The sequence below is a fragment of the Mastomys coucha genome, unplaced genomic scaffold (genome assembly GCF_008632895.1).
Source record: "Mastomys coucha isolate ucsf_1 unplaced genomic scaffold, UCSF_Mcou_1 pScaffold5, whole genome shotgun sequence".
In the NCBI taxonomy this organism is placed as follows: domain Eukaryota; kingdom Metazoa; phylum Chordata; class Mammalia; order Rodentia; family Muridae; genus Mastomys; species Mastomys coucha.
In genome coordinates, this window is record NW_022196911.1 from 103,775,702 (window position 1) to 103,795,434 (window position 19,733).

The following is a 19,733-nucleotide window of genomic DNA, read 5'->3' on the forward strand; positions in this document are numbered from 1 at the left end:
ACACACACACCACACACTCACGCTAACTAACATTAAGAAAGTTAGAGAGTACTGTATTGCATCTCATATACTACTCGTATTGCTAACTGCTGACATATACTGCTGCTGTGTCTCCTTCGACCCTCTTGTCTTGTCCCTTCAGTGTGTCTGTCTGTGCAGCGTCAGCAGTATGGAAGCTAAAGGGCTGTGCTCAGTTCTGATGCCTCTCATTCTGCACTGCAGTTTATGGCAGCAGAACAGCTTAGTGAGGGCAGAGCCAGGTTATCAAGGTTGGAGCTGGGCATGGCAGCTGGGAGCATTTCTGTAGGCCAGCTTCTCCACCTTCCTGATGCTGTGACCCTTCCATACAGTTCCTCGTGTTGTGCTGACCCCAGCCATGAAATTATTTTTGTTGCTATTTCATAATTGTAATTATGCTTCTGAATCATAATGTACCTGTGTCTCTTGATGGCCTTAGGCAACCCCTGTGAAAGGTCCTTCAGCTCCAAAGTGGCTGCGACCCACAGGTTGGAAACTGCTGCTGTAGGCTGAGTAAGTGGCGGGACACAATGGGGAGCATGGAGGTTGTCAGAGCAGAAGAAAGGCTAAGAGAATTGACCAAGGGAAGCAGGCTGCAGCCTTGATGAGGGTGGGGAGGAGGGTTGGCAGGAGCTGGCCTTGAAGCAGTACTTCGCTGCCACTTCTTACAACCAGGTTGTCTCTGCCAGACTCTGTTCCCAGTGAAGGCATGGGGAGAAGCAGGCTTGAATTTCTGCTGTCACGGTACACATGTGTGTGTGGTTAGATGGTGCTCCTTCCACTGTGGAATATGTGGGTCACACAAGCTGGTGGGCTCTTCGAGGAAGCACTTTTATTGAGCCATCCTGCAGGCCCTCCTATTGTCTCCTTCTTGAACTCTTTCCCTGGGTTTTCTCTCTCTAATAGAGTGAACTAATACATATGGGTTTATTAGAGTGGCTTATAGGATGTGACCCAAGTGGTCCAACAGTGACTACCTCCCATGGAAAGGTGAGGGATCCGGCAGGTGTTTAATCCACAAGACTGGATCTCTCAGCCGTCTCTCTCCGGTGCTAGAGTCCCAGTCTTGGAGAGCTGCCCATCTTCCGTCTGTGCTGGAATCCTGCAGAAGTTAGGTTTTAACACCGGCCAAGGAATGCCTCAGCAACAGGACAGATGGACCCTCCTGTGTGGGTGGGGCCAAGCAGGACAAAGCAAAGCTTCCTTCTTTCCGGTCCCTGTCTGTAGGCTCTTATCAGGGAGTGTGGACAGAGGAAGACTGGTCCTCTACTTCACAGGATCCAGAGGTAGTGTGGGTCTCCCTCAGATAACCCAGCCCAGAAAAGTGCTCACCGCTGCACCCAGCTGCTTGGGTTTTAGTTACTTTTGTGTGAATGAAGGTGTGCACACCTGCCACAGAGCACATGTGAGGTCAGACAAGCTGGTTTGTTCCTACCGTGTGGTTCCCTGGGATCAGCTCCATTTGTCAGTATGGCAGCAAGCATCTCTCTCCACCAAGCCATCTCGCTGGCTCCAGGCTCTGCTTTGCCCACAGTGGTCAGTGCTGCCATTCCCGCCTACTGATTGTCCTCCAGAGGACTGATATTGATAGGTTACTTCTCTTTTCCTCCCCTTACATAGCCCTGGAATCATACTCAACCCTGTATATGCTCGCCAGGGCTCTACCACTGAGACGCTGATTGGTTCCGCGGATAGGTTCCGGCTTTGTTTACAACCTGTTTACAACCATGTGCTGTTTACAACCATGTGCTGTTTACAACCATGTGCTGTTACTGGTGGGAAGGACCTCCCCGTCATGGTATTTAACCCATAGTTCTTCCTTCCCTACCCTACTGCTTTTGGCATCTTGAGTTTAAAGTGTGGTTTATCTCCTCTTGCTGAGTTCAGCTGAACATTTACTTCCTTTTTAGAACATTTTTTTAAAAAAATGTCCTTGTGGGTGCATGTGTGGGCGCATGTGTAGAGGTCAGAGGAAAACTTGAAGGAGTTGGTTCTTCTACCTTGTGCTTGTCAGGGATTGGCGGGCTGCCAGGTTGGGTGGCAAGTGCCTTTACCCACTGAGCCCTCTAGTGCAGCTGAACGTTTGTCTCTGGATAGCTGGAGTTTGCTCCTGCTGTGGTCTGTATGGTGAGCTCTTGGTCACCTCTTGAGCCAGCTCATGCCTCAGATGGAGTGAGTCTCTGGTCTTTGGTAGCCTGTGCGTAGGCTCCTCGGCTAACCTCTGAGATCCTGGAAAGCAATGACCTCATGCGCTATCTCTGTGTTTGGGGCTGTTCACACATGGCCTGGCCTTCTGGGAATGTGGGCGGAGTTGAAGTAATGCCCAGCTCGGACTTTGGCTAACTTTTTTAAGGGTGTGAGACAAAAATCCTACACAATGTGGATTTAGATTTTCATAATGACAGAGGTGCAAGACTAAAGAGAGGCTGGAACTTGAAGGTTTAGACACAAAAGTTTCTTCTGCTCCTTTGGTCAAAAAAAAAAAAATGGAATCTTGTTTTAATCTGCACTTTGTAGCATTCATTTATGTTTCACTTATGAAGAATTCAATCCTGGTGGCTTATGGTGGGTAGTTTAGCATGGATCTTAGTAAATAAAGGCTTCATAAAATAATATAAATAAAATAGCTGTGGCCAGGTGCTTGTTGAAGGAGGCCCTCAGCAAGGGCGTTCAGCTGCTGGGGTGGGCATGGGGTAGAGTTTATAAGTGTTACTGTGTATCTGTGTCTCATTTTTTTAAAAAAGATCTTTCTTATTATTTGAAAACATTTTTTGCTTAGGTGTGTGCCTCCAAGTGTATGTTCACTATGTGCATACAGGTACCTAAGGAAGCCATCAGATCCTCTGGAACTGGTATTAGAGTTGGCTGTGAGTCGCCCAGGAGGTGAACCTGGGTCCCGAATCTGGGTTCTCTGTAAGAGTTGCAAGTGCTCTTAGTTGCTGAGCCATCTCTCCAGCCCTTTGCTGAATCTTTAAGTCACATTATTCTTTTCTCATGTTTAGGATTTTTGTCCCTGAGTCATGGAAGACAGAAGAGCTGAAAGGTCATGTGAACAAGCGTGTGCGTCACTGCAGAGGCAGGACTATGACATGGCCCTCCAGCACTGCACAGACGCCCTGCTCTCTCTTGGCCAGTACTCCATGGCAGACTTCACAGGGCCGTGCCCAGTGGAGATTGAGCGCATCAAAATCGAGAGTCTTCTTTACAGAATTGCTTCATTCTTGCAATTGGTGAGTGAATGCTGTTAGTAACCAGTGACGAGCTGTGATGGACCAGTAATTACAAGGACCATATGCTGGACACCTTCTATACAAATGAGCAAGCTTGGGCCTGAGCAGATAATGAGGGAAATACCTGGTGATTGCAGAACATTCTCAACAGCAAACAACCATATTTTCAAACTTTACAAACTTTGCTATGGCAATCAACTCATTCAATACGTGTTTATGGAGCACATCTGTCTGATAGACACTGTTCTAGGACCTTCACACGTACACTGTAAGAGAGCGAGGCCTTCTTCCTGTCACAGTCTAGTTAGGTAGAAGTAGTGGCTGCTGCAGGTGGCTGCACACTAGGTTAACAGCATGTTGAAAGGAGAGGGCCCAGGGACCAGGGAGCAGCCATGCAGGAGATGGTCATTTACCCAGGCTGCTTGGGGTCAGCCAATAAGAAAGTGATAGGAAGGGAAATGAGGGTGAGCCTGTGGAGATCTGGAGGAAAGGAAACAGGCAGGGACCCTGAGGCAGAGGCATCACGGTCAAATTTGAACAGTAGCTGGGCTGGTGTAAGTAGGGTAGCATGAGTGAGGGGAGAGGGAGAGGGTAGGGCAGTGGAATCTGTTGGGCTCTCTGAGTCATTCACAGGGGTGACTGGGGCCTGCTACAGCAGCTGGGGCAGAGCAGGGTGGGATTTGATTCATCAGGAACCCTTAGACTAGTTTTCAAAATAGTCTGTTTAAAAAAAAAAATAGCCGGGCAGAGGTGGCGCATGCCTTTGATCCCAGCAATTGGGAGGCAAAGGCAAAACTCTCTTGAGTTTGAGGCCAGCCTGGACTTCAAAGAGGGTTCCAGGATAGCCAGGGCTACACAGAGAAACCCTGTCTCAAAAAAATGGAAAGAAAAAGTGATGAGCATAGTAGTACATGCCGTTAATCCCAGCACTCAGGAGGCAGAGGCAGGAGCATTTCTATGAGTTCGAGGGCAGCCCCCTTTACATAGTGAATTCCAGAACAGCTAAGGCTATGCAGAGAGACCCTACATAAAGGGATATGAATGTATGCAAGGGGACCATTGGGGACTATTGGGATGACCTAGGGCTGAGTCAGTTTATGTACAGCATGTAGTGTAGGTTGCTGGTGGCCATGACGGGAGTAACTTACTTAGTCTGACTTAAATAGAACCTGAGGGAGGCAGGGCAGGAACTCTTTTTTATGTTTTTCTTTCTTCAGACAGTCTCACTGCGTAGCCCTGGCTGGTCTGAGCCTCTCTATGTAGAGCAGGCTGGTCTCCAATTGGTGATCCTCCTGCTTCTGCCTCTGGAATGAAGGTTTACAAGCTTGCAGAGCCAACTCTGCCAGATGTTCTGCCACAAGCACCAGAGTTAAAAAAAAAAAAAAAGGAGCCAGTGGAAAAAGGTAGAAGTAAAGTCACAAGTTTAGTTTTTTTTTAAATTTTAATTTTTGAAATCATAGTTATTTTTACTTTACGTGCAATGATGTTTTGGCTGCATTTGTGTCTGTGTGAGGGCATCAGATCACCTGGAACTAGAGTTATAGACAGTTGGGAGCCACCATGTGGGTTCTGGGAATTGAACCTAAATTCCTCTGGAAGAGTAGCCGGTGCTCTTAATCACTGAGTCATCTCTGTTAAGTGCTCCCTACCCCTTGCAAGACAGGGTTTAGGGTTTCTCTGTGTACTCCTGGCTGTTTTGGGATTTGCTCTGTAGACCAGGCTGGCCTCAAACTCAGAGATCTGCCCTGTCTCTACTTGTTTACTGGGACTAAAGACGTGCACCACCACACCTGGCTCAGTGAGAACTTTTTTTTTCTCTTGTTTTTTTTTCGAGACGGTTTCTCTGTGTAGCCTTGTCTGTCCTAGAGCTCACTCTGTAGACAAGGCTGGCCTCGAACTCAGAAATCCGCCTGCCTCTGCCTCCCAAGTGCTGGGATTAAAGGTGTGCGCCACCACCGCCTGGCAAGAACGTTTTTTAAGTTGGGAAAAATAATAGTACGTTTGTTTCAGAATGAATCAGTGGAAAGGAGCCATGCAGAGGTGTGGTAGAGTAGAAGAAGTTTGGAGGTGGATGGTTGGTTGGTTTAGAAGGGAGCAGGCGTGAGGAGAGGCTGCTGGGAAGGAGGTCGACACAGCTGTGACGTGGGAATTCTTAGTCAAGCCATTGGCAGGGCAAGAAGAGGTGCTGGAGGAGGTTGTGTAGCTTGGAAGCTGAAGGAGGTGAGAATGCTATGGGGGTGGGTGCAGGGCAAGCTCACTGTGGTGTGGAGGAGGAACCCTCAGAGAGCATAGGCGTGAGCCATCCCTGTGAGTGATAGACAGACAGCATTCGTAGTTCTCCTCAGAGACAGCTCTCAGCTCCTCTGTTCTGCCGGGTCTTAAAAGCAGCCTTTAAGCATGTCAGTTTACCTCGTGTCTTTTCTTTTCTTTTTGTAGAAAAACTACGGGCAAGCTGATGAAGATTGTAGGCATGGTATGTTTAAAAAATGGGATCCTTTTCTGATTTGAAGATTTTTAAAAATTATTAAAGTGAACAAAGTTTAAGGATTGGCTTTTTTTTTTTAATTTTCATCTGCCAATTTCAAAAGCAATTATAATGTTAAAAATCCTATCTTACTGACGTGAAGGATTGGATTGTCCTGCTGTGACAGGCATATACCAGGCGAGCATGTGGGCATGACTGTTGACATTCCTGTCCCACATACCCCTTCGCTCCCTCAAGGAGCATTTAGAGTGAGTTCTTTAAAGTCTGGCAAAAGTTATAGTCTGTAAGTGCCACATTTAAGAAATGTATCATCACATGCTGGTAAAAGTGCTAAACTTAATATGTTGAAAATATCTGTCCTTTCTTTTAAACGAGGCAAGTATGTTCCTTAGTAGTATGTCTGGAATGTTTTGGAGTTCTCTTTCCTGTTTTCTTGTGGCCGGAAGTTGAGACCAATAAGATCCACATTCTCTGAGTGCTCATTGTGTGGAAATCCTTTTCCTGGCCGTTGCTGTATCTCAGTAGAGTGTCCAGGATCCTGAGAGTGAAGGGTTCAGTGTGCCTTCCCACGCTCTCCTGCTGGGCGACTCACACAGCTCAGTGGCTTGGATAATGTAAGTCATGTTTCATTTATCCAGAACTGGGGGTTCAGGCTGAGCTATTTGATGTTAGGTTTTTTTGTTTGTTTGTTTGCTAGTTTCTTTGCCTCCTAATTTTTTTTTGTGTCAAAACTTTAAAAAAGAATTAAATACTTATTTTATACCTTACCAAGCCCTGCTACATACTTCCATGGTACGTGGGGCATATTTTAGACATTAGTCATTCAAGGTCAGTGGCCTCTCTGTGAACCTTGCAATAGAATTATAGTGGTTTGGCACTTAAATTAGAATTAGAGATATTCCTGTCATCTTTGGACATTTCTAAAAAACATTAAGCAGATATAATGCCATATAGAGAGATGTACCGTCTTAGTCTCATCTGGAGAAATGGTGTGCTTAGCAAGCCTGCCTTTTCCTGTACTAAGAAATACAGATGCTTATAATACATATATGGGTTTTTTTTCCCCATTAGCAAATAGTTTTAAAGTGGGGCTGGAGAGATAGCGTAGCAGGTACGAGGATCACCAGGCACAAGCAAGGTTCATATATATAGACATAGACAAAACACTCCACACACATAAAATAACATTTAAAAACATTAAGAAACAAAAACAGACAAAACAAGACCTTGAACGCATGTACGTATGCTTATGACAGCGTTGCTTGCCACACTGTAGCATGGCTGTCTTTCCAAGTTAGTGTTAATGCAGTGCCTGCAGTTCATGATATGCATTTCCTTGTGTCCTGTGACATAGTCCGTCATTTCCCAAACTGGTGAGGTGAGCCTCCAGCAGGTTCTGGCTTGTCCACCTGATAATAAACACATTCTTGCTTATTGTTGCCGTTGTTTCCTACCTAGTCTTGAGTGTTGGCTTAGGGTAATTGTGTGCTGCTGGTGTTTTTATAGGCGCCGTCAGCCTGTAGTGTGACATGCTCTTGCCCTCTGCAATATGTGTGAATGTTCCCCACACTCCTGATGCCAAACCCCCACAGATTTGAAACTTTGCCTATCTCATATATAAGAATTGGTCCCATCTCTTTAATTTTCACTTTCCTGGGTTTTTTTTTTTTTTTAAAAGATGAGGGAATCGGATCTCCATTATAGATGGTTGTGAGCCACCATGTGGTTGCTGGGAATTGAACTCAGGATCTCTGGAAGAGCAGTCAGTGCTCTTAACCGCTGAGCCATCTCTCCAGCCCTCCTGACTTCTTGAGAAGTTTTAAGTCATCACATTTGGGGAATGTGCATAAAGATGTCCCAGGAGATTATATGATTTGTGAAAAGTCATGAAGAATAAATGTTGGTGAGGGGAAATGTTCACTTTTCTGTTTTATTTATTTATTTTTTTTCTTATTTTAATATAAAGATAGTGTCTCTCTCCACATAGCTCCGGCTCTCTGGGACTCACTGAGTAGAGCAGGCTTGCTCAACTACTTAGCATTTTAAAATTACACACATTTTAAAACAAATGAATTCAATAGCCAGGCATAGTAGCGCACGCCTTTAATCCCAGCACTCAGGAGGCAGAGGCAGGTGGATCTCTGAGTTCACCACCAGCCTGGTCTACAGAGTGAGTTCTAGGACAGCCAGAGCTACATAGGGAGACCTTGTTTAAGAACAGACAAAACAAAACAAAACCCAGATTTACCAGAATTACCAGGGTAAAAGTTTAGCCATTGCAAAGAGGAAGTTGTTGTGACACATGGTGAGTATACTCGGTGGTGTCAGGGCAGTGGAGTGCAGGTTGGACATTTGTTCTGACCCTTGATCCTCTAATCTCATTTCTAGGATCCTCTCCCAAGGAAATAATACAAATGAAGGGGGAAATTGTATCCACACCTGTGTTCACTCGGTGCTGTGTGTTAAAGTGAGAGGTAGTTGGCTCTCAACAAGGAAGGGCTTTATTTATTATAGTCTCTGTGTTCCCTACTTCTTTTAGGTGGCACCAAAGAACTTGGAAGTGGTCCTATTGTTTTTTGTTTTTGTTATTTTTCTTTTTTTTTCTTTTTTTTTTAAAGATTTATTTATTAGGTATCTATTATAAGTACACTGTAGCTGTCTTCAGACGCACTAGAAGAGGGCATCAGATCTCATTACAGGTGGTTGTGAACCACCATGTGGTTGCTGGGATTCGAGCTCATGACCTTCGGAAGAGTAATCGGTGCTCTTACCCCCTGAGCCATCTCACCAGCCCCCTTGTTTTTTTTCTTGAGACAGGGTTTTTCTGTGTAACAGCCCTGGCTGTCCTGGAATTTGCTCTACAGAGCAGGCTGGCCTCCAATCAGAGAACCACCTGCCTCTGCGTCCCATGTGCTGGATTAAAGGCGTGTGCCACCACTGCACATTTGTTCCGACATTTGGTGGAAGTGGTCCTCTTGTATGTGCAGGTGTGTGTGAGCATCGTGCATGGGGCCAGAGGTTGACTTTGGGTGGCCTCTACTTTTCTTTAATTCTTCTTATTTTGGACACATGGTATTTCACTAGACCTGGAGCTCCTTGCTCGGTGAGGCTGATGGCCAGCAGGCTCCTGAGATTCCGCGGTCTGCGCTCCCCGCTCCCAGCACTGGGTACAGACTTGCCCTGCTGTACGTTGGGATCTGAGCTCAGCTTCTCATGCTTGTGTGGCAAACACTTTACCCTCTTTTAACCACATTACCTAGAAAGAGCTGTCTTCCTACCCCATTATAAAGTTTGTACAAAAGCATCTCTACAGTGTTGATCATTTCAAGTAGTCATTAGACACTGTTGACTAACGTTACCCATGTAGCTATAGAATTCTGATTTCACATAAAATTTTTCTCAGTTCTCAGCAATGTTATTTTTGTGTAATGTATATGGTATGGCTAGACCAGTCAGTTGACTAACAAGCAGGAGGAAGCTCTTGCTGGGTTTCTGTTAACCGAGGACAGGCCTGGAGAGCTATCGCGAGTGCCTCAGTCAGACCAGTGTCTTCATGTGTACATTTTATAGAGTGTGATGCTCATTCTTCTATTGTGGGGTCAGTTTGCATCTTTTTGTAATTTGTGTATGTATGTGTGGATCGTTTTAAAAATAAACAGCTCATTAGCCAAACTACATTGATTTTGATACATATGTTGTATTGAATACCATTGCCAAGAAACAGGTGACGGTGACCTTCAAATTTAATTCCTACTTTCTTGAAACATCACAGAATATCACTACATCAAAAAGTAGTGCGCTCTCTCTCTCTTTCTCTCTTTCTCTCTCTCTCTCTCTTTCTCTCTCTCTTTCTCTCTCTCTCTATCTTTTTGAGTTAGTCTCTGGCTGTCCTGGAACTTCCTATGTAGACCAGGCTGGCCTGGAACTCACGGAGATCAGAGTGCTGGAATTAGGTGTGTGCCAGTATGCCTGGCCCTTCTTAAATAATTTTTTTTTTTTTAAGTTTTATTGCATTATGATGAGAAAAGTTACATGATTTCAATTTGTCTGAATTTGTTAACAGTTAAAAACGTTTTAAGTAAATAGAATTAAATCACATTCTTGTTTCCCTTTTGTACCCCAACTCCTCCCAGAGACCCACTCTTCAATACCTACAGTATCTTTTTTTGTCATATTCCTTAAAATTTATAAAATATTATAACAATAAAAATGAGTATTATAAAAGTTGTTTGATATAAAACAACAATCAATTTAAGTGTTATATAGATGCTTGTCTACAGCAATACTGAAAATACATACGCTTTTCTCACTTAAATAATTCTTACATGTATGTATATGTACACATATAAAATTGAAAGCTTATAATTTTTTATTTACTATCTAGGAAATTTGCATCCATCAGCAGTTCTAATGCAGTTTCAAGAGCAGTTGGGAATTAGTTAAGCTCTGTGAAATTGTTAGTGTTCCCTTGTAGCTAAATACTTTCCATAGCAGTAGAAGAATCTCTCTAAAATTGGTTTCATTCTCAGCCAACTGTCCTGGTTCATGGTCTTCATTGTTGCTGATGGTAGGGTGTGTTCTCTTTTTAGAGTAACTTGGTGACCCTCAGAAGATACTAATTTGGCATATGTGGTGCAGGGCCTTCATGGTTGCTATGGTTTCTCCTCTCTGTCCATATGTTCTTATGAAATTCTGTTTGATCCCACAGGAACTGTAGAATGGTTATCTGTGGGGTGGGCACACACAGTCCACTAGTCACTGGCATATGAAGTACATAGTGTTCTTTCCCAAAGTAATTCTTATTGTACTCCCTTCACTCATTCTATTACGTGGGATGTGGGACTCAGTGAGCTCATCATCAGGCTCAGCTGCAAGCACCTTTACCTGTTGAGCCGTCTTCCTGGCCCTGTGTTTTAAAATGTTTTAAAGTAACTAATGACTTCTAAATGTTTCAGTATTTATCTCTAAAACACTGAGGCCATTGCTACATAAACACAATATTTTGTTAATTTAACAAAGTAAACAGTGATTTTTTTTAAAAGATTTATTTTATGTATATGAGTACACTGTAGAGATGTGAGCTGTCATGTATGTGGCTGCTGGGAATTGAATTCAGGACCTTCTGCCAGCCTGGCTTACTCTGGCCCTGCTCGCTCTGGCGTAATTCACTGTAGCTGTCTTCAGATGCACCAGAAGAGGGTGTCCGATCTCATTATGGGTGGTTGTGAGCCACCATGTGGTTGCTGGGATCCAAACTCAGGATCTTCAGAAGAGCAGTCAGTGAGTGCTCTTACCGCTGAGCCATCTCACCGGCCCGTAAACAGTGGGTCTTAAAAACATTATCTGAGACCTAGTCCATCTGATTTATTTGGTTGCTCTTAATATATTTTTATAATTTACTTATTTAATTGAAATTCAACAAAGAGTTATAAAGTCTTGAAGGTGGAATTCAGCCTTCTAAAATAGCTGTCAATTCCTTATAAAGATGGGTATGTACTGTGTCTCAGTTAGAAAATAAAGTACATGGACTGAGCTCATGGCTTTTAGAAACAGACTCAGGGTGCTGTTGGGATCTGGTTTTGAAGCCGGTGACCATTGGTTAAGTGATGTGGTTGAATCAGTTTTTGATATTTGAATATAAAACAGGGTAGGGACACATAATGAAATGATTCTAATGCTTTTGAAATTTTCATTATATAGGAAACTTAGAATTGTGTGAAATGTGTTTGTTTATTCCTTCGTGTGTGTGTGTGTGTGTGTGTGTGTGTGTGTGTGTGTGTGTGTGTGTACACATGTACATGTGGGTATATGGGTGCTCCTGTGTGCGGTAGGGCTTGTCAGGGGACAACTTAGTAGGGCTTGTTCTTCTACCATGTGAGTTTTAAGGATGGAGCTTAGAGCACCAGATTTGGCATCAAGTAGTTTTATCCACTGAGTCACCTTGTTAGCCCTGTAGGACTTTGTATACTAACAAATTGAATGAAATAATGATTTGTGATATTTTAGATGAACCCTGATTGTTATAAACATTGTCAGGTAATATAGTTCTGAAACCCTAGCCAAGAGTTTTGTCAAGTTAAAAAGTCACCATCACAAGTTCATGTTAGTGATACTTCACCTGTGAAGCATGTGATGGTGCAACCAGCAACCCTGTTAGGTGGCTAGCCTGGGACCCAAGAAATTGACAGGTGACCCAGCAACCCCTGTTAGGTGGCTAGCCTGGGACCTAAGAAATTGGCAGGTGTACCAGCAACCCCTGTTAGGTGGCTAGCCTGGGACCCAAGAAATTGACAGGTGACCCAGCAACCCCTGTTAGGTGGCTAGCCTGGGACCTAAGAAATTGGCAGGGTACTGAATGAGTGAGCCTTGGGTGGTTTTCCTAGGGGAAATGTTGACATCTTTAATGACTTTTCTTCTCAGAAGAATTTAGATTAGATACCGATACATAATTCTGGAGTTAAAATGATCCTTTTCTGCTGTTGTGGTTGTGAAAGAGCAGTAAGTATCTAGTGGAAGCTGTGCTTTGAATTTTGGCCTTTTTCAGGGCTATTGAAGTGTGATTTGATGCTCTCTAATCATACTGAGCAGCTACAGTGAGTCCCAGTTAGCTCCAGGATCGAGAGGCCAAAAAACCAGTCCCCAGAAGCAAGTATATTATGTTGCTAGCATTGGTAGTTGGGGTATTTGGAAAAATTGGGGCTTTATTTTATTTTAGTTTATTTTTTGGTTGTGGTGGCAGACTATCTCCCCAGAGCCGTGTGTTAGGCAGTCATTTTTTTTAAAGATTTATTTATTTATTATATATAAGTACACTATAGTTGTCTTCAGACACTCCAGATGTGGGCATCAGATCTTGTTATGGATGGTTGTGAGCCACCATGTAGTTGCTGGGATTTGAACTCAGGACCTTTGGAAAAGCAGGCAGTGCTCTTAACCGCTGAGCCATCTCTCCAGCCCGGGCAGGCATTTTTAAGCTGAGCTATATTCCAGCTCCTAAAGGCACTTAAAATATTAATTTTATTTTTAATTATGTGTATGTATAACTTATGTCTGTGTCTGTGGGTCTAGGGGTTGAGTGCAGGTGTCTGCTGAGCCTGGAAGGGGGTGTCAACCCCCTTGGAACTGTAGCGGCAGGAGGTGGTGAGCTGCCTGACACAGGGCTGGTAACCAAATTCAGGTGCCTCAGACAAGCAGTGTGTGCTCATGACCCCTGAGCCATCTCTCCAGCCTTTAAATGTACTTCAGAAAAGGTGTTTTATTAGCATTTATTAATTACACACAGTGATGGCTTTCATCATGGCATCATCACATATGTACCTGATGTATTCTGATTGTATTAACCCCGTTACACTCTGTCTTCTCCCGCTGATCCTTCCCATCTCACTGACTAGTAGTCCCCCTCCACGTCCCTGGTCCTTCCCATCTCACTGATTAGTAGCCCCTTCCACGTCCCTGGTCCTTCCCATCTCACTGACTAGTATCCCCTTCCACGTCCCTGCCATCTCCCTTTTCCTTTTGGTTGACTCAGTGAGTTTAATTAGGGCACACAGAAGCAAGGGCAATCTACCAGAGTGGAGGAAAGTTAAATGTACTGTGGTTTACATTATTTGCAATTTGCACTGAATTTATAAGGCTGGGACAACATTGTAAGTCAAGGAGAATCTGTAGTTTTTACAGTAATTAAAAGGCTTTGTTGGAAAATATTTAGTTGATAGGATAATAGTGTTTAATCACAATATCTCAGGTCAGGGCCTCTGAAATCCATTGTTTTATGTAAGTCTGTTGCCATCTCAGTTCTCTAGCTGTGGAGACAGGCTATGTGATGAGTCAGCGTGTTTAAGGCGCAGTGGCAGTTGTGAGCAGGACTGTGGCTTTGATGTGAGACTGTGGTGGGAAGCCATGCTGCTGTCTGGATCCACATCTGTTATGCGTCTCTACTTTAGGGCTTTACATGCTGAACAACCAGGAAAAGAACACAGAGAAAAAAAGTAGTTCTTTTATTCTAGAAATAAAAAGCTGGAGGCTCTCTATTTTTTTTGTGTGTGTGTTTATTTTGTTATATTCAGTTATGCATGTCTTGGTCAGTGTTCTGTTGCTGTGAAAAGACATCCTGACCAAGGCTCCTCTTAGACAAGAAAGCATTTAATTGAGGGCTTGCTTACAGTTTCAGAGGTTAGAGTTCATTTCGTCATGGTGAGACACGGTGGCACACAGGACAGAAATCGTACTGGAGGAGTAGCCAAGAGCTGCTTGCTGATTTGCTGGCTCAGAGAGAGATTCTGTGCTAGGCATGGGTTTTTGAAACCTCGAAGCCCACCCCCAGTAGCATGCTTCCTCCATTCATTCCTAATCTTTAAAATAGTGTCACTCCCTGGTGACCAAGCATTCAGATCTATGAGCCTGTGGGGGCCATTCTTATGCAGGTCACCACAATGTTTATGTGCCTGTATGTGGGCACGTTGCTCGAATGCTGACCTCATGCATGTCATGGAGGCTTGAGATGCTAGATCCCCTGGGTCTGTAGTTACAGGCAGTTATCTGCTTGCCTGACAGGGTGTTGGGAACCAAATTTGGGTCCTCGGCAAAGGAACAAGTGAAGAGCAAGTATCCTTAACCACTGAGCCAGCTCCCAGGACTGAAGCTTGCTGTTGGGCTAGTTCGTCCTGCTGCTGAGGTCTGGGGTTTCCCTTCCTTCGTCCTCAGCAGCAGGGGCCCTGGCTTGTGTGGCCTTGCCTGGCTTTTATGTGGGCTCTGGGGATTCAAGCACAGGTCCTCTTGCTTTCACATCAAGTGCTCTTATCTGCTGAGCTACTTCTCCAGCTGTCTTTTAAAAAAGGCATTTCCTAGACACAAAGCTTTTTTTTTTCTCCAGTAGGAGTTTAGAATTTAAGTTTTTCTAGTTTGAAATAATTATAGGTTGGGAAGTTGTAAGGAGAGGTCGTATATATGCTTCAAATACTTTTCCATGATGGTTTTGACTTTTGTTACTCTAGTGCTGTATCAAAACCAATAAATTAGTGTTAGTACGAGTGTGTATAGCATGCGCCGTTTGTCATGTGCTAATTCATATAGCCACCAACAACCCCAGCACAGTGTTCTGTTACCGTAAGACCTCACTTGCGCTGTCTGCCCCACACCCAACGCTCGCTACCATTTCTGACCCCTGCCAACCACAAGCCACTCTCCTCTGTCATGTGTCATCTTGCATATGTTGTCCAAGCAGATATGTAGCATGTTTGACCTGAAATGGTTGTGTTCACTCACTCAGTGCCCTCGAGATCTGTCCAAGCTGGGACGACTAGCTTTGATCTCTTAATGGAATTGAAGGCTTTATGGAATTGGATTTTGGCTTTCAGTCTGATTTCCTCCAAATGTTTATTAACATTTGTACATAAAGGTCATTTTAAAAGTTCTATTCCATTTATCTGTATTTGTTTTGTGTATGCATGTACATGTGCATGTATAGTGTGTATGTGGGGAACAGAGAATAACTTGTGGATATGGTTTTCATCTTCCACCCTGAGGGCTGGCAGGCTTGGTGGCAGCTCCCTTCCTTGCCGAGCCACTTCGCCAGCCTGATGTACAGGACTTTTATCTAAATTATAGAAGGAGAAGATATTTGAAAGCTTAGTGTTTATTAAATTACGGGTCTTTTGTTGTTGCTTGGTGTGAATTGATGTGGAAGAAATAAACTGTGAACCAGGGTGAACTCAGTTGTAGGATTCTCATTTGTAGTGGCTCTTTTCAGGGGATTTGCTAATTAAACAACTGTAGTTGTACATAAATCTTCAGTTTTATATTTGGAGATGAGTTCTTGCCAAGTTGCCCAGGTTGACATTGAACTTGCTGTCCTGCCAAGGAAGGCTTTGAACTCTAGGCTGCAATGTAGATGCAGTTTCAGGTCTGAGCCACTTGTACTTAGTTATGAGTGATACTGTAAAAGAAATGTTATATCAGTGCTGACTGGACACTTATTAGTGCTAACCTCATATTACTTGTGTGTGTCTATGTGTGTGAGTGTGACTGGGGGTTATAACCAGGACCTGGTGCATGTTGGGTTAGTTCTTGACTGTGGGCTACAGCCTCAGACCTATATTTGTATATAGGTGGAGATTTAAGGTAGAGAATACCCTGCCTTGTGAAATCTCCGTGAGTCTTGTGCCTGTTGGCACTTGAAACAGAGCTTTCTCTCATAGGGCAGACACAGGAGAGTGGAACTTTAGTTATTCCAGACCTTGTTTTTAATGATGGTTCTTAACCGCTTTAACCTCCCTTGTTGCCCACCACCCACCAAAGGTAGGGGGGGAAGAAAGGATACGGGGATGGGAGTGGGAGTGGGGAAGTGGACCTGTTTAGAAAGGTTCTTTGGAGCAACTCCCATCTGTGTTGCCTGGAAGCCAGCAGTTCAGTTCACTGGTTAGCAGCAGTAGCTCGATCCACTCGCAAACATTTCACAGATACACTAGCAGTCTAGTTTGATAGAGTCAGGTTAGCAATAGCAGTGACATGACCTAGCAGAGACAGTCAAGGCCTCAGCCTCAGCTCTAGTTAGCAGAAGGGACCAACAGGAACACCAGGAGTTCTCTCCTGTGTTTCTCTCAGGGAGGCAAAGGTCAGCGAAGACTCAAAACCCACAAGCGTAGCACAGCTAGCTGGACCAGGCTGTAGCAGCCACGCTCTGCTGTGTCACTCCATGGAGTCCTGTTCATACCCTTCAGACATCACGTGTCTTTCATGTGCCTTGCCTCAGCACGTGCATCCAATTAGCCCGCAGAAGTGTCAAGAAACTACAGCACACTACCAGATGTTTTTTTTTTTTTTTTTTTTGGTGCGTTTCTCTCTATAGAGTCCTGACAAATGCAGCTCAACTACGCAATGTAAGGCAGATCAATACATGTGTGTTGTTAGCAAAGAAATCTTCATCCCGTGTCTTTTCACGGGTTTGCTTTAGCAGAATAGCTTCTCTCCTGTGTCTGCTTCAGCTCAAAGTTCTTCACAAGTCTGCCTTAGTCTTTCATCTGTGTCTACTTTAGGAAAACATTCCTTCACGTGTTTGCCCCAGCAAAACACCATCCAACTGACTTTCCAAAGAACCTTTAAGTTTCCACTTCCAAAGAGAGGTAGGGTGTGTGCAGTCTTCTTTGGTGAGCCATCTAGGAAAAATGGAAAAAGGCTTGCAACAGAGATCTCAAGATACTGACTTCTGAAACTGAGAAGGGAGAAGAGAAGGGAGTTTCAGGATAGAAAAAGCCCCCTTCAAACTCAGCTTTTCTTCAGAGAGTGTTTTCACTTGCTTACTCGACACTAACTGTTACAACGTGGCTGTGGCCATATGGCAGGCGTGTCTCTGGAAGTTTAGGGTCTTTAATGAAGAGGGAGTTGAAGATATATATGCTAAGCAATGGAGTCTTTTCCTGCCCTGTGCACATACACAGGCTTGCTTGTTTGTTTTTGTTTTTTCCAGACAAGATTTCTCTGTGTAGCCCTGGCAGTTCTGGAACTTGCTCTATAGACCAGGCTCTCCTGGAACTCATGAAGATCTGCATGCCTCTGCCTCCCAAGCGCTGTGATTAAAGGCGTGCGCCACCCCAGCCCGGCTCACGCAGGCTGTTTTTTGCACATATTGTTTTAACAGTGGCAAAAGTAAAAGCTTTATTCAAGCATGTATGAATGTGTACCATGTACATGCCCTAGTGCTCACAGAAGTCAGAAGAAGGATCAGAGTCCCTGGAACTGGAGTTAGACATGGTTGTGAGTCACCATGTGGGTGATTAAGAACTGAACCCTGGTCCTTTGGAAGAGCAAACAGTGATCATACCCGATGATAAGTCTCTCTGTGAAACCCTTCAGTTGTATTATTTGTTTGTTTGTTTGTTTTTGTTTGTTTTGTTTTGTTTTTTTTTTTCAAGACAGGATTTCTCTGTATAACCCTGGCTGTCCTGGAAATCAACGCTGTAGACCAGGCTGGCTTTGAACTGAGAAATCCGCCTGCCTCTGCCTCCCAAGTGCTGGGATTAAAGGCGAGTGCCACCACTGTGCAGCTGTTTATTTATTTTTAAACGGTAGGGTCTCACTTTGAAGCCTTAGCCAGAATGGTACTTGTATAGCCCAGGCTGGCCTTAAACACACAGAGACCCGCTTACCTCTGCCTCCCAAGTGTTGGGATTAAAGGTATTTGAATGCCAGACGAATTTGTGTGTGTTTTTAAAACTAATTTACTTTTATGTGTGTGTAAGTTTATGTGTGTGTGCAGGATCCCACTGAGGCCAGAAGAAGGTATTACATCCCCTGAAACTGAAATTATACATGGTTGTGAGCTGCCATATGGGTTCTGGGAACCATATCTGGGTCCTTTGTGAGGACAGTAAGTCCTCCATACTGCTGAGCCATCTCGCCAGCACCCCTGCATCTCTTTCTGTACACTGTCCTTTTCACAAACCTTTATAAATCATGTGGCAAATGAATTGTCAAAAACTTAAATCACTGATATTTAGGAAGAGACTTTATGATTATTTATTTGATTTATTTTTGAGACAGGGTTTCAATATGTAGCCCTGGCTGGCCTAGAACTTATCATGTAGACCAAGCTGACCTTGAACTGTAGCTATCTGATTGCTATGGCATTGTGTGGAGGTAGAGGTCTGAGAACTGATTGCTATGGCATTGTGTGGAGGTCGGAGAACAACAGGTAGGAATCAGCTTTCCCCTTTCACAATGTGATTCCAGGACATAAGACAGGTGTCAGGCTCGGTGAAGTATGTTTACCTGCTAAACCATCTTTGCAGCCCTTAGAAGAGAGCTCAAAACAAAATAAACACACACATGTATGTTTAGAATAGTTTAGTATTTTAAAAAAAGATTTATTTATGTATTTTATGTATGTGAGTACTCTGTCGCTTTCTTCAGACGAACCAAAAGAGGGCATCAGATCCCATTACAGATGGTTGTGAGCCACCATGTGGTTGCTGGGAATTGAACTCAGGACCTCTGGAAGAGCAGTCAGTGCTCTTCCAACTGCTGAGCCATCTCTCTAGCCCTGGTTTAATATTTTTGAGACATAGTATGTCTTGTCTTGTAACATGACTGGTACTAACTGTGTTGTTTAGACTGGCCTCAAGATTATTACAATTTTCTTTCCCCAGCTTTCTGAGTGCTCGAATTACAGATGTGGACCACTATACTGGGCTTAGAACTAAAAAGTTTATTACTCTGTGTGTAGGATGTATATGTGTGGGCGTGTACTAGGGTGCATTGTGGAAGTCAGGGGACAGCTTGTGAACTTGGTTTTTTTCCCTACATCTTAGTGTGTACCAAGTCAAACTGCGGTTTCCAGGAGTTGTGTAGCAAGAGGTCTTTCCCGGCTGAGCCATCCTGCCTTCCTTAGGACTTGTACATTTTTGATTCCCGTCCTTGAAGTAGTGATTCTAAGAGTGATTATATCTAGGTACAGATTATTTTATCAATTTAGCTTTTTTGGTATTTTTATTTTTCTAAAGATTTTTGCGGTGCTTTCATTAGGCCAGTCTCCATAATAAAAGAGTGGAAATTAAGGAGATAATTATTTCTTTTGTCAAAAGTTAATATTATCCTGTTGCAGAAAAAGTTCAGCTTTTGTTGTCCCCCAAGCTTGAGATGAGTTTTCTCTTTGCAGGTGACTCTTGCAAGGGAAAGGGAGCCCTGTGTCTTTGCGAATAGTTGAAAGCTGTCAGTCCTAACCTGACTGTTGCATTACCTAGTTTCCAGTCCAGAGCGCCAAGTGTATCGGGAAGGATTCAGAAGCAACCCAGGGGTTAAGACAGAAAGGCAGTAGGAGCTTCGGTTGGCCGATGGTGGTGTGCAGCACTCGCCCCCTTGTGTTCGGCAGGGGTGTGCCACTGTGCCTCACCCGGAGTTGGTGATAAGAGAATTTATCTGCATGGAATTTTAACTCAAAAAAAGATTTTTCTTTCTAATTGCTGAAAACTGTATGTTAATGTCATTTTATTTGCAGGTTCTGTCAT

The 19,733-nt window shown here is 43.9% G+C and overlaps 1 protein-coding gene and 1 pseudogene across 7 annotated transcripts in view; one reads left to right on the plus strand and one right to left on the minus strand.

Annotated features, from left to right (window-relative positions):
• Helz (helicase with zinc finger) overlaps positions 1-19,733 on the plus strand; it is a 169,527-nt gene that overhangs the window by 45,463 nt on the left and 104,331 nt on the right. For all 7 annotated transcript variants that reach the window (XM_031353638.1, XM_031353640.1, XM_031353639.1 and 4 more), the window contains 2 exons: positions 3,021-3,248; positions 5,685-5,721. In XM_031353638.1, coding sequence (XP_031209498.1) covers positions 3,039-3,248; positions 5,685-5,721 — 247 coding nt within the window. In that variant the 5' untranslated portion in view covers positions 3,021-3,038. The remainder of the gene's footprint in view (positions 1-3,020; positions 3,249-5,684; positions 5,722-19,733) is intronic.
• LOC116077149 lies at positions 10,103-10,554 on the minus strand (annotated as a pseudogene).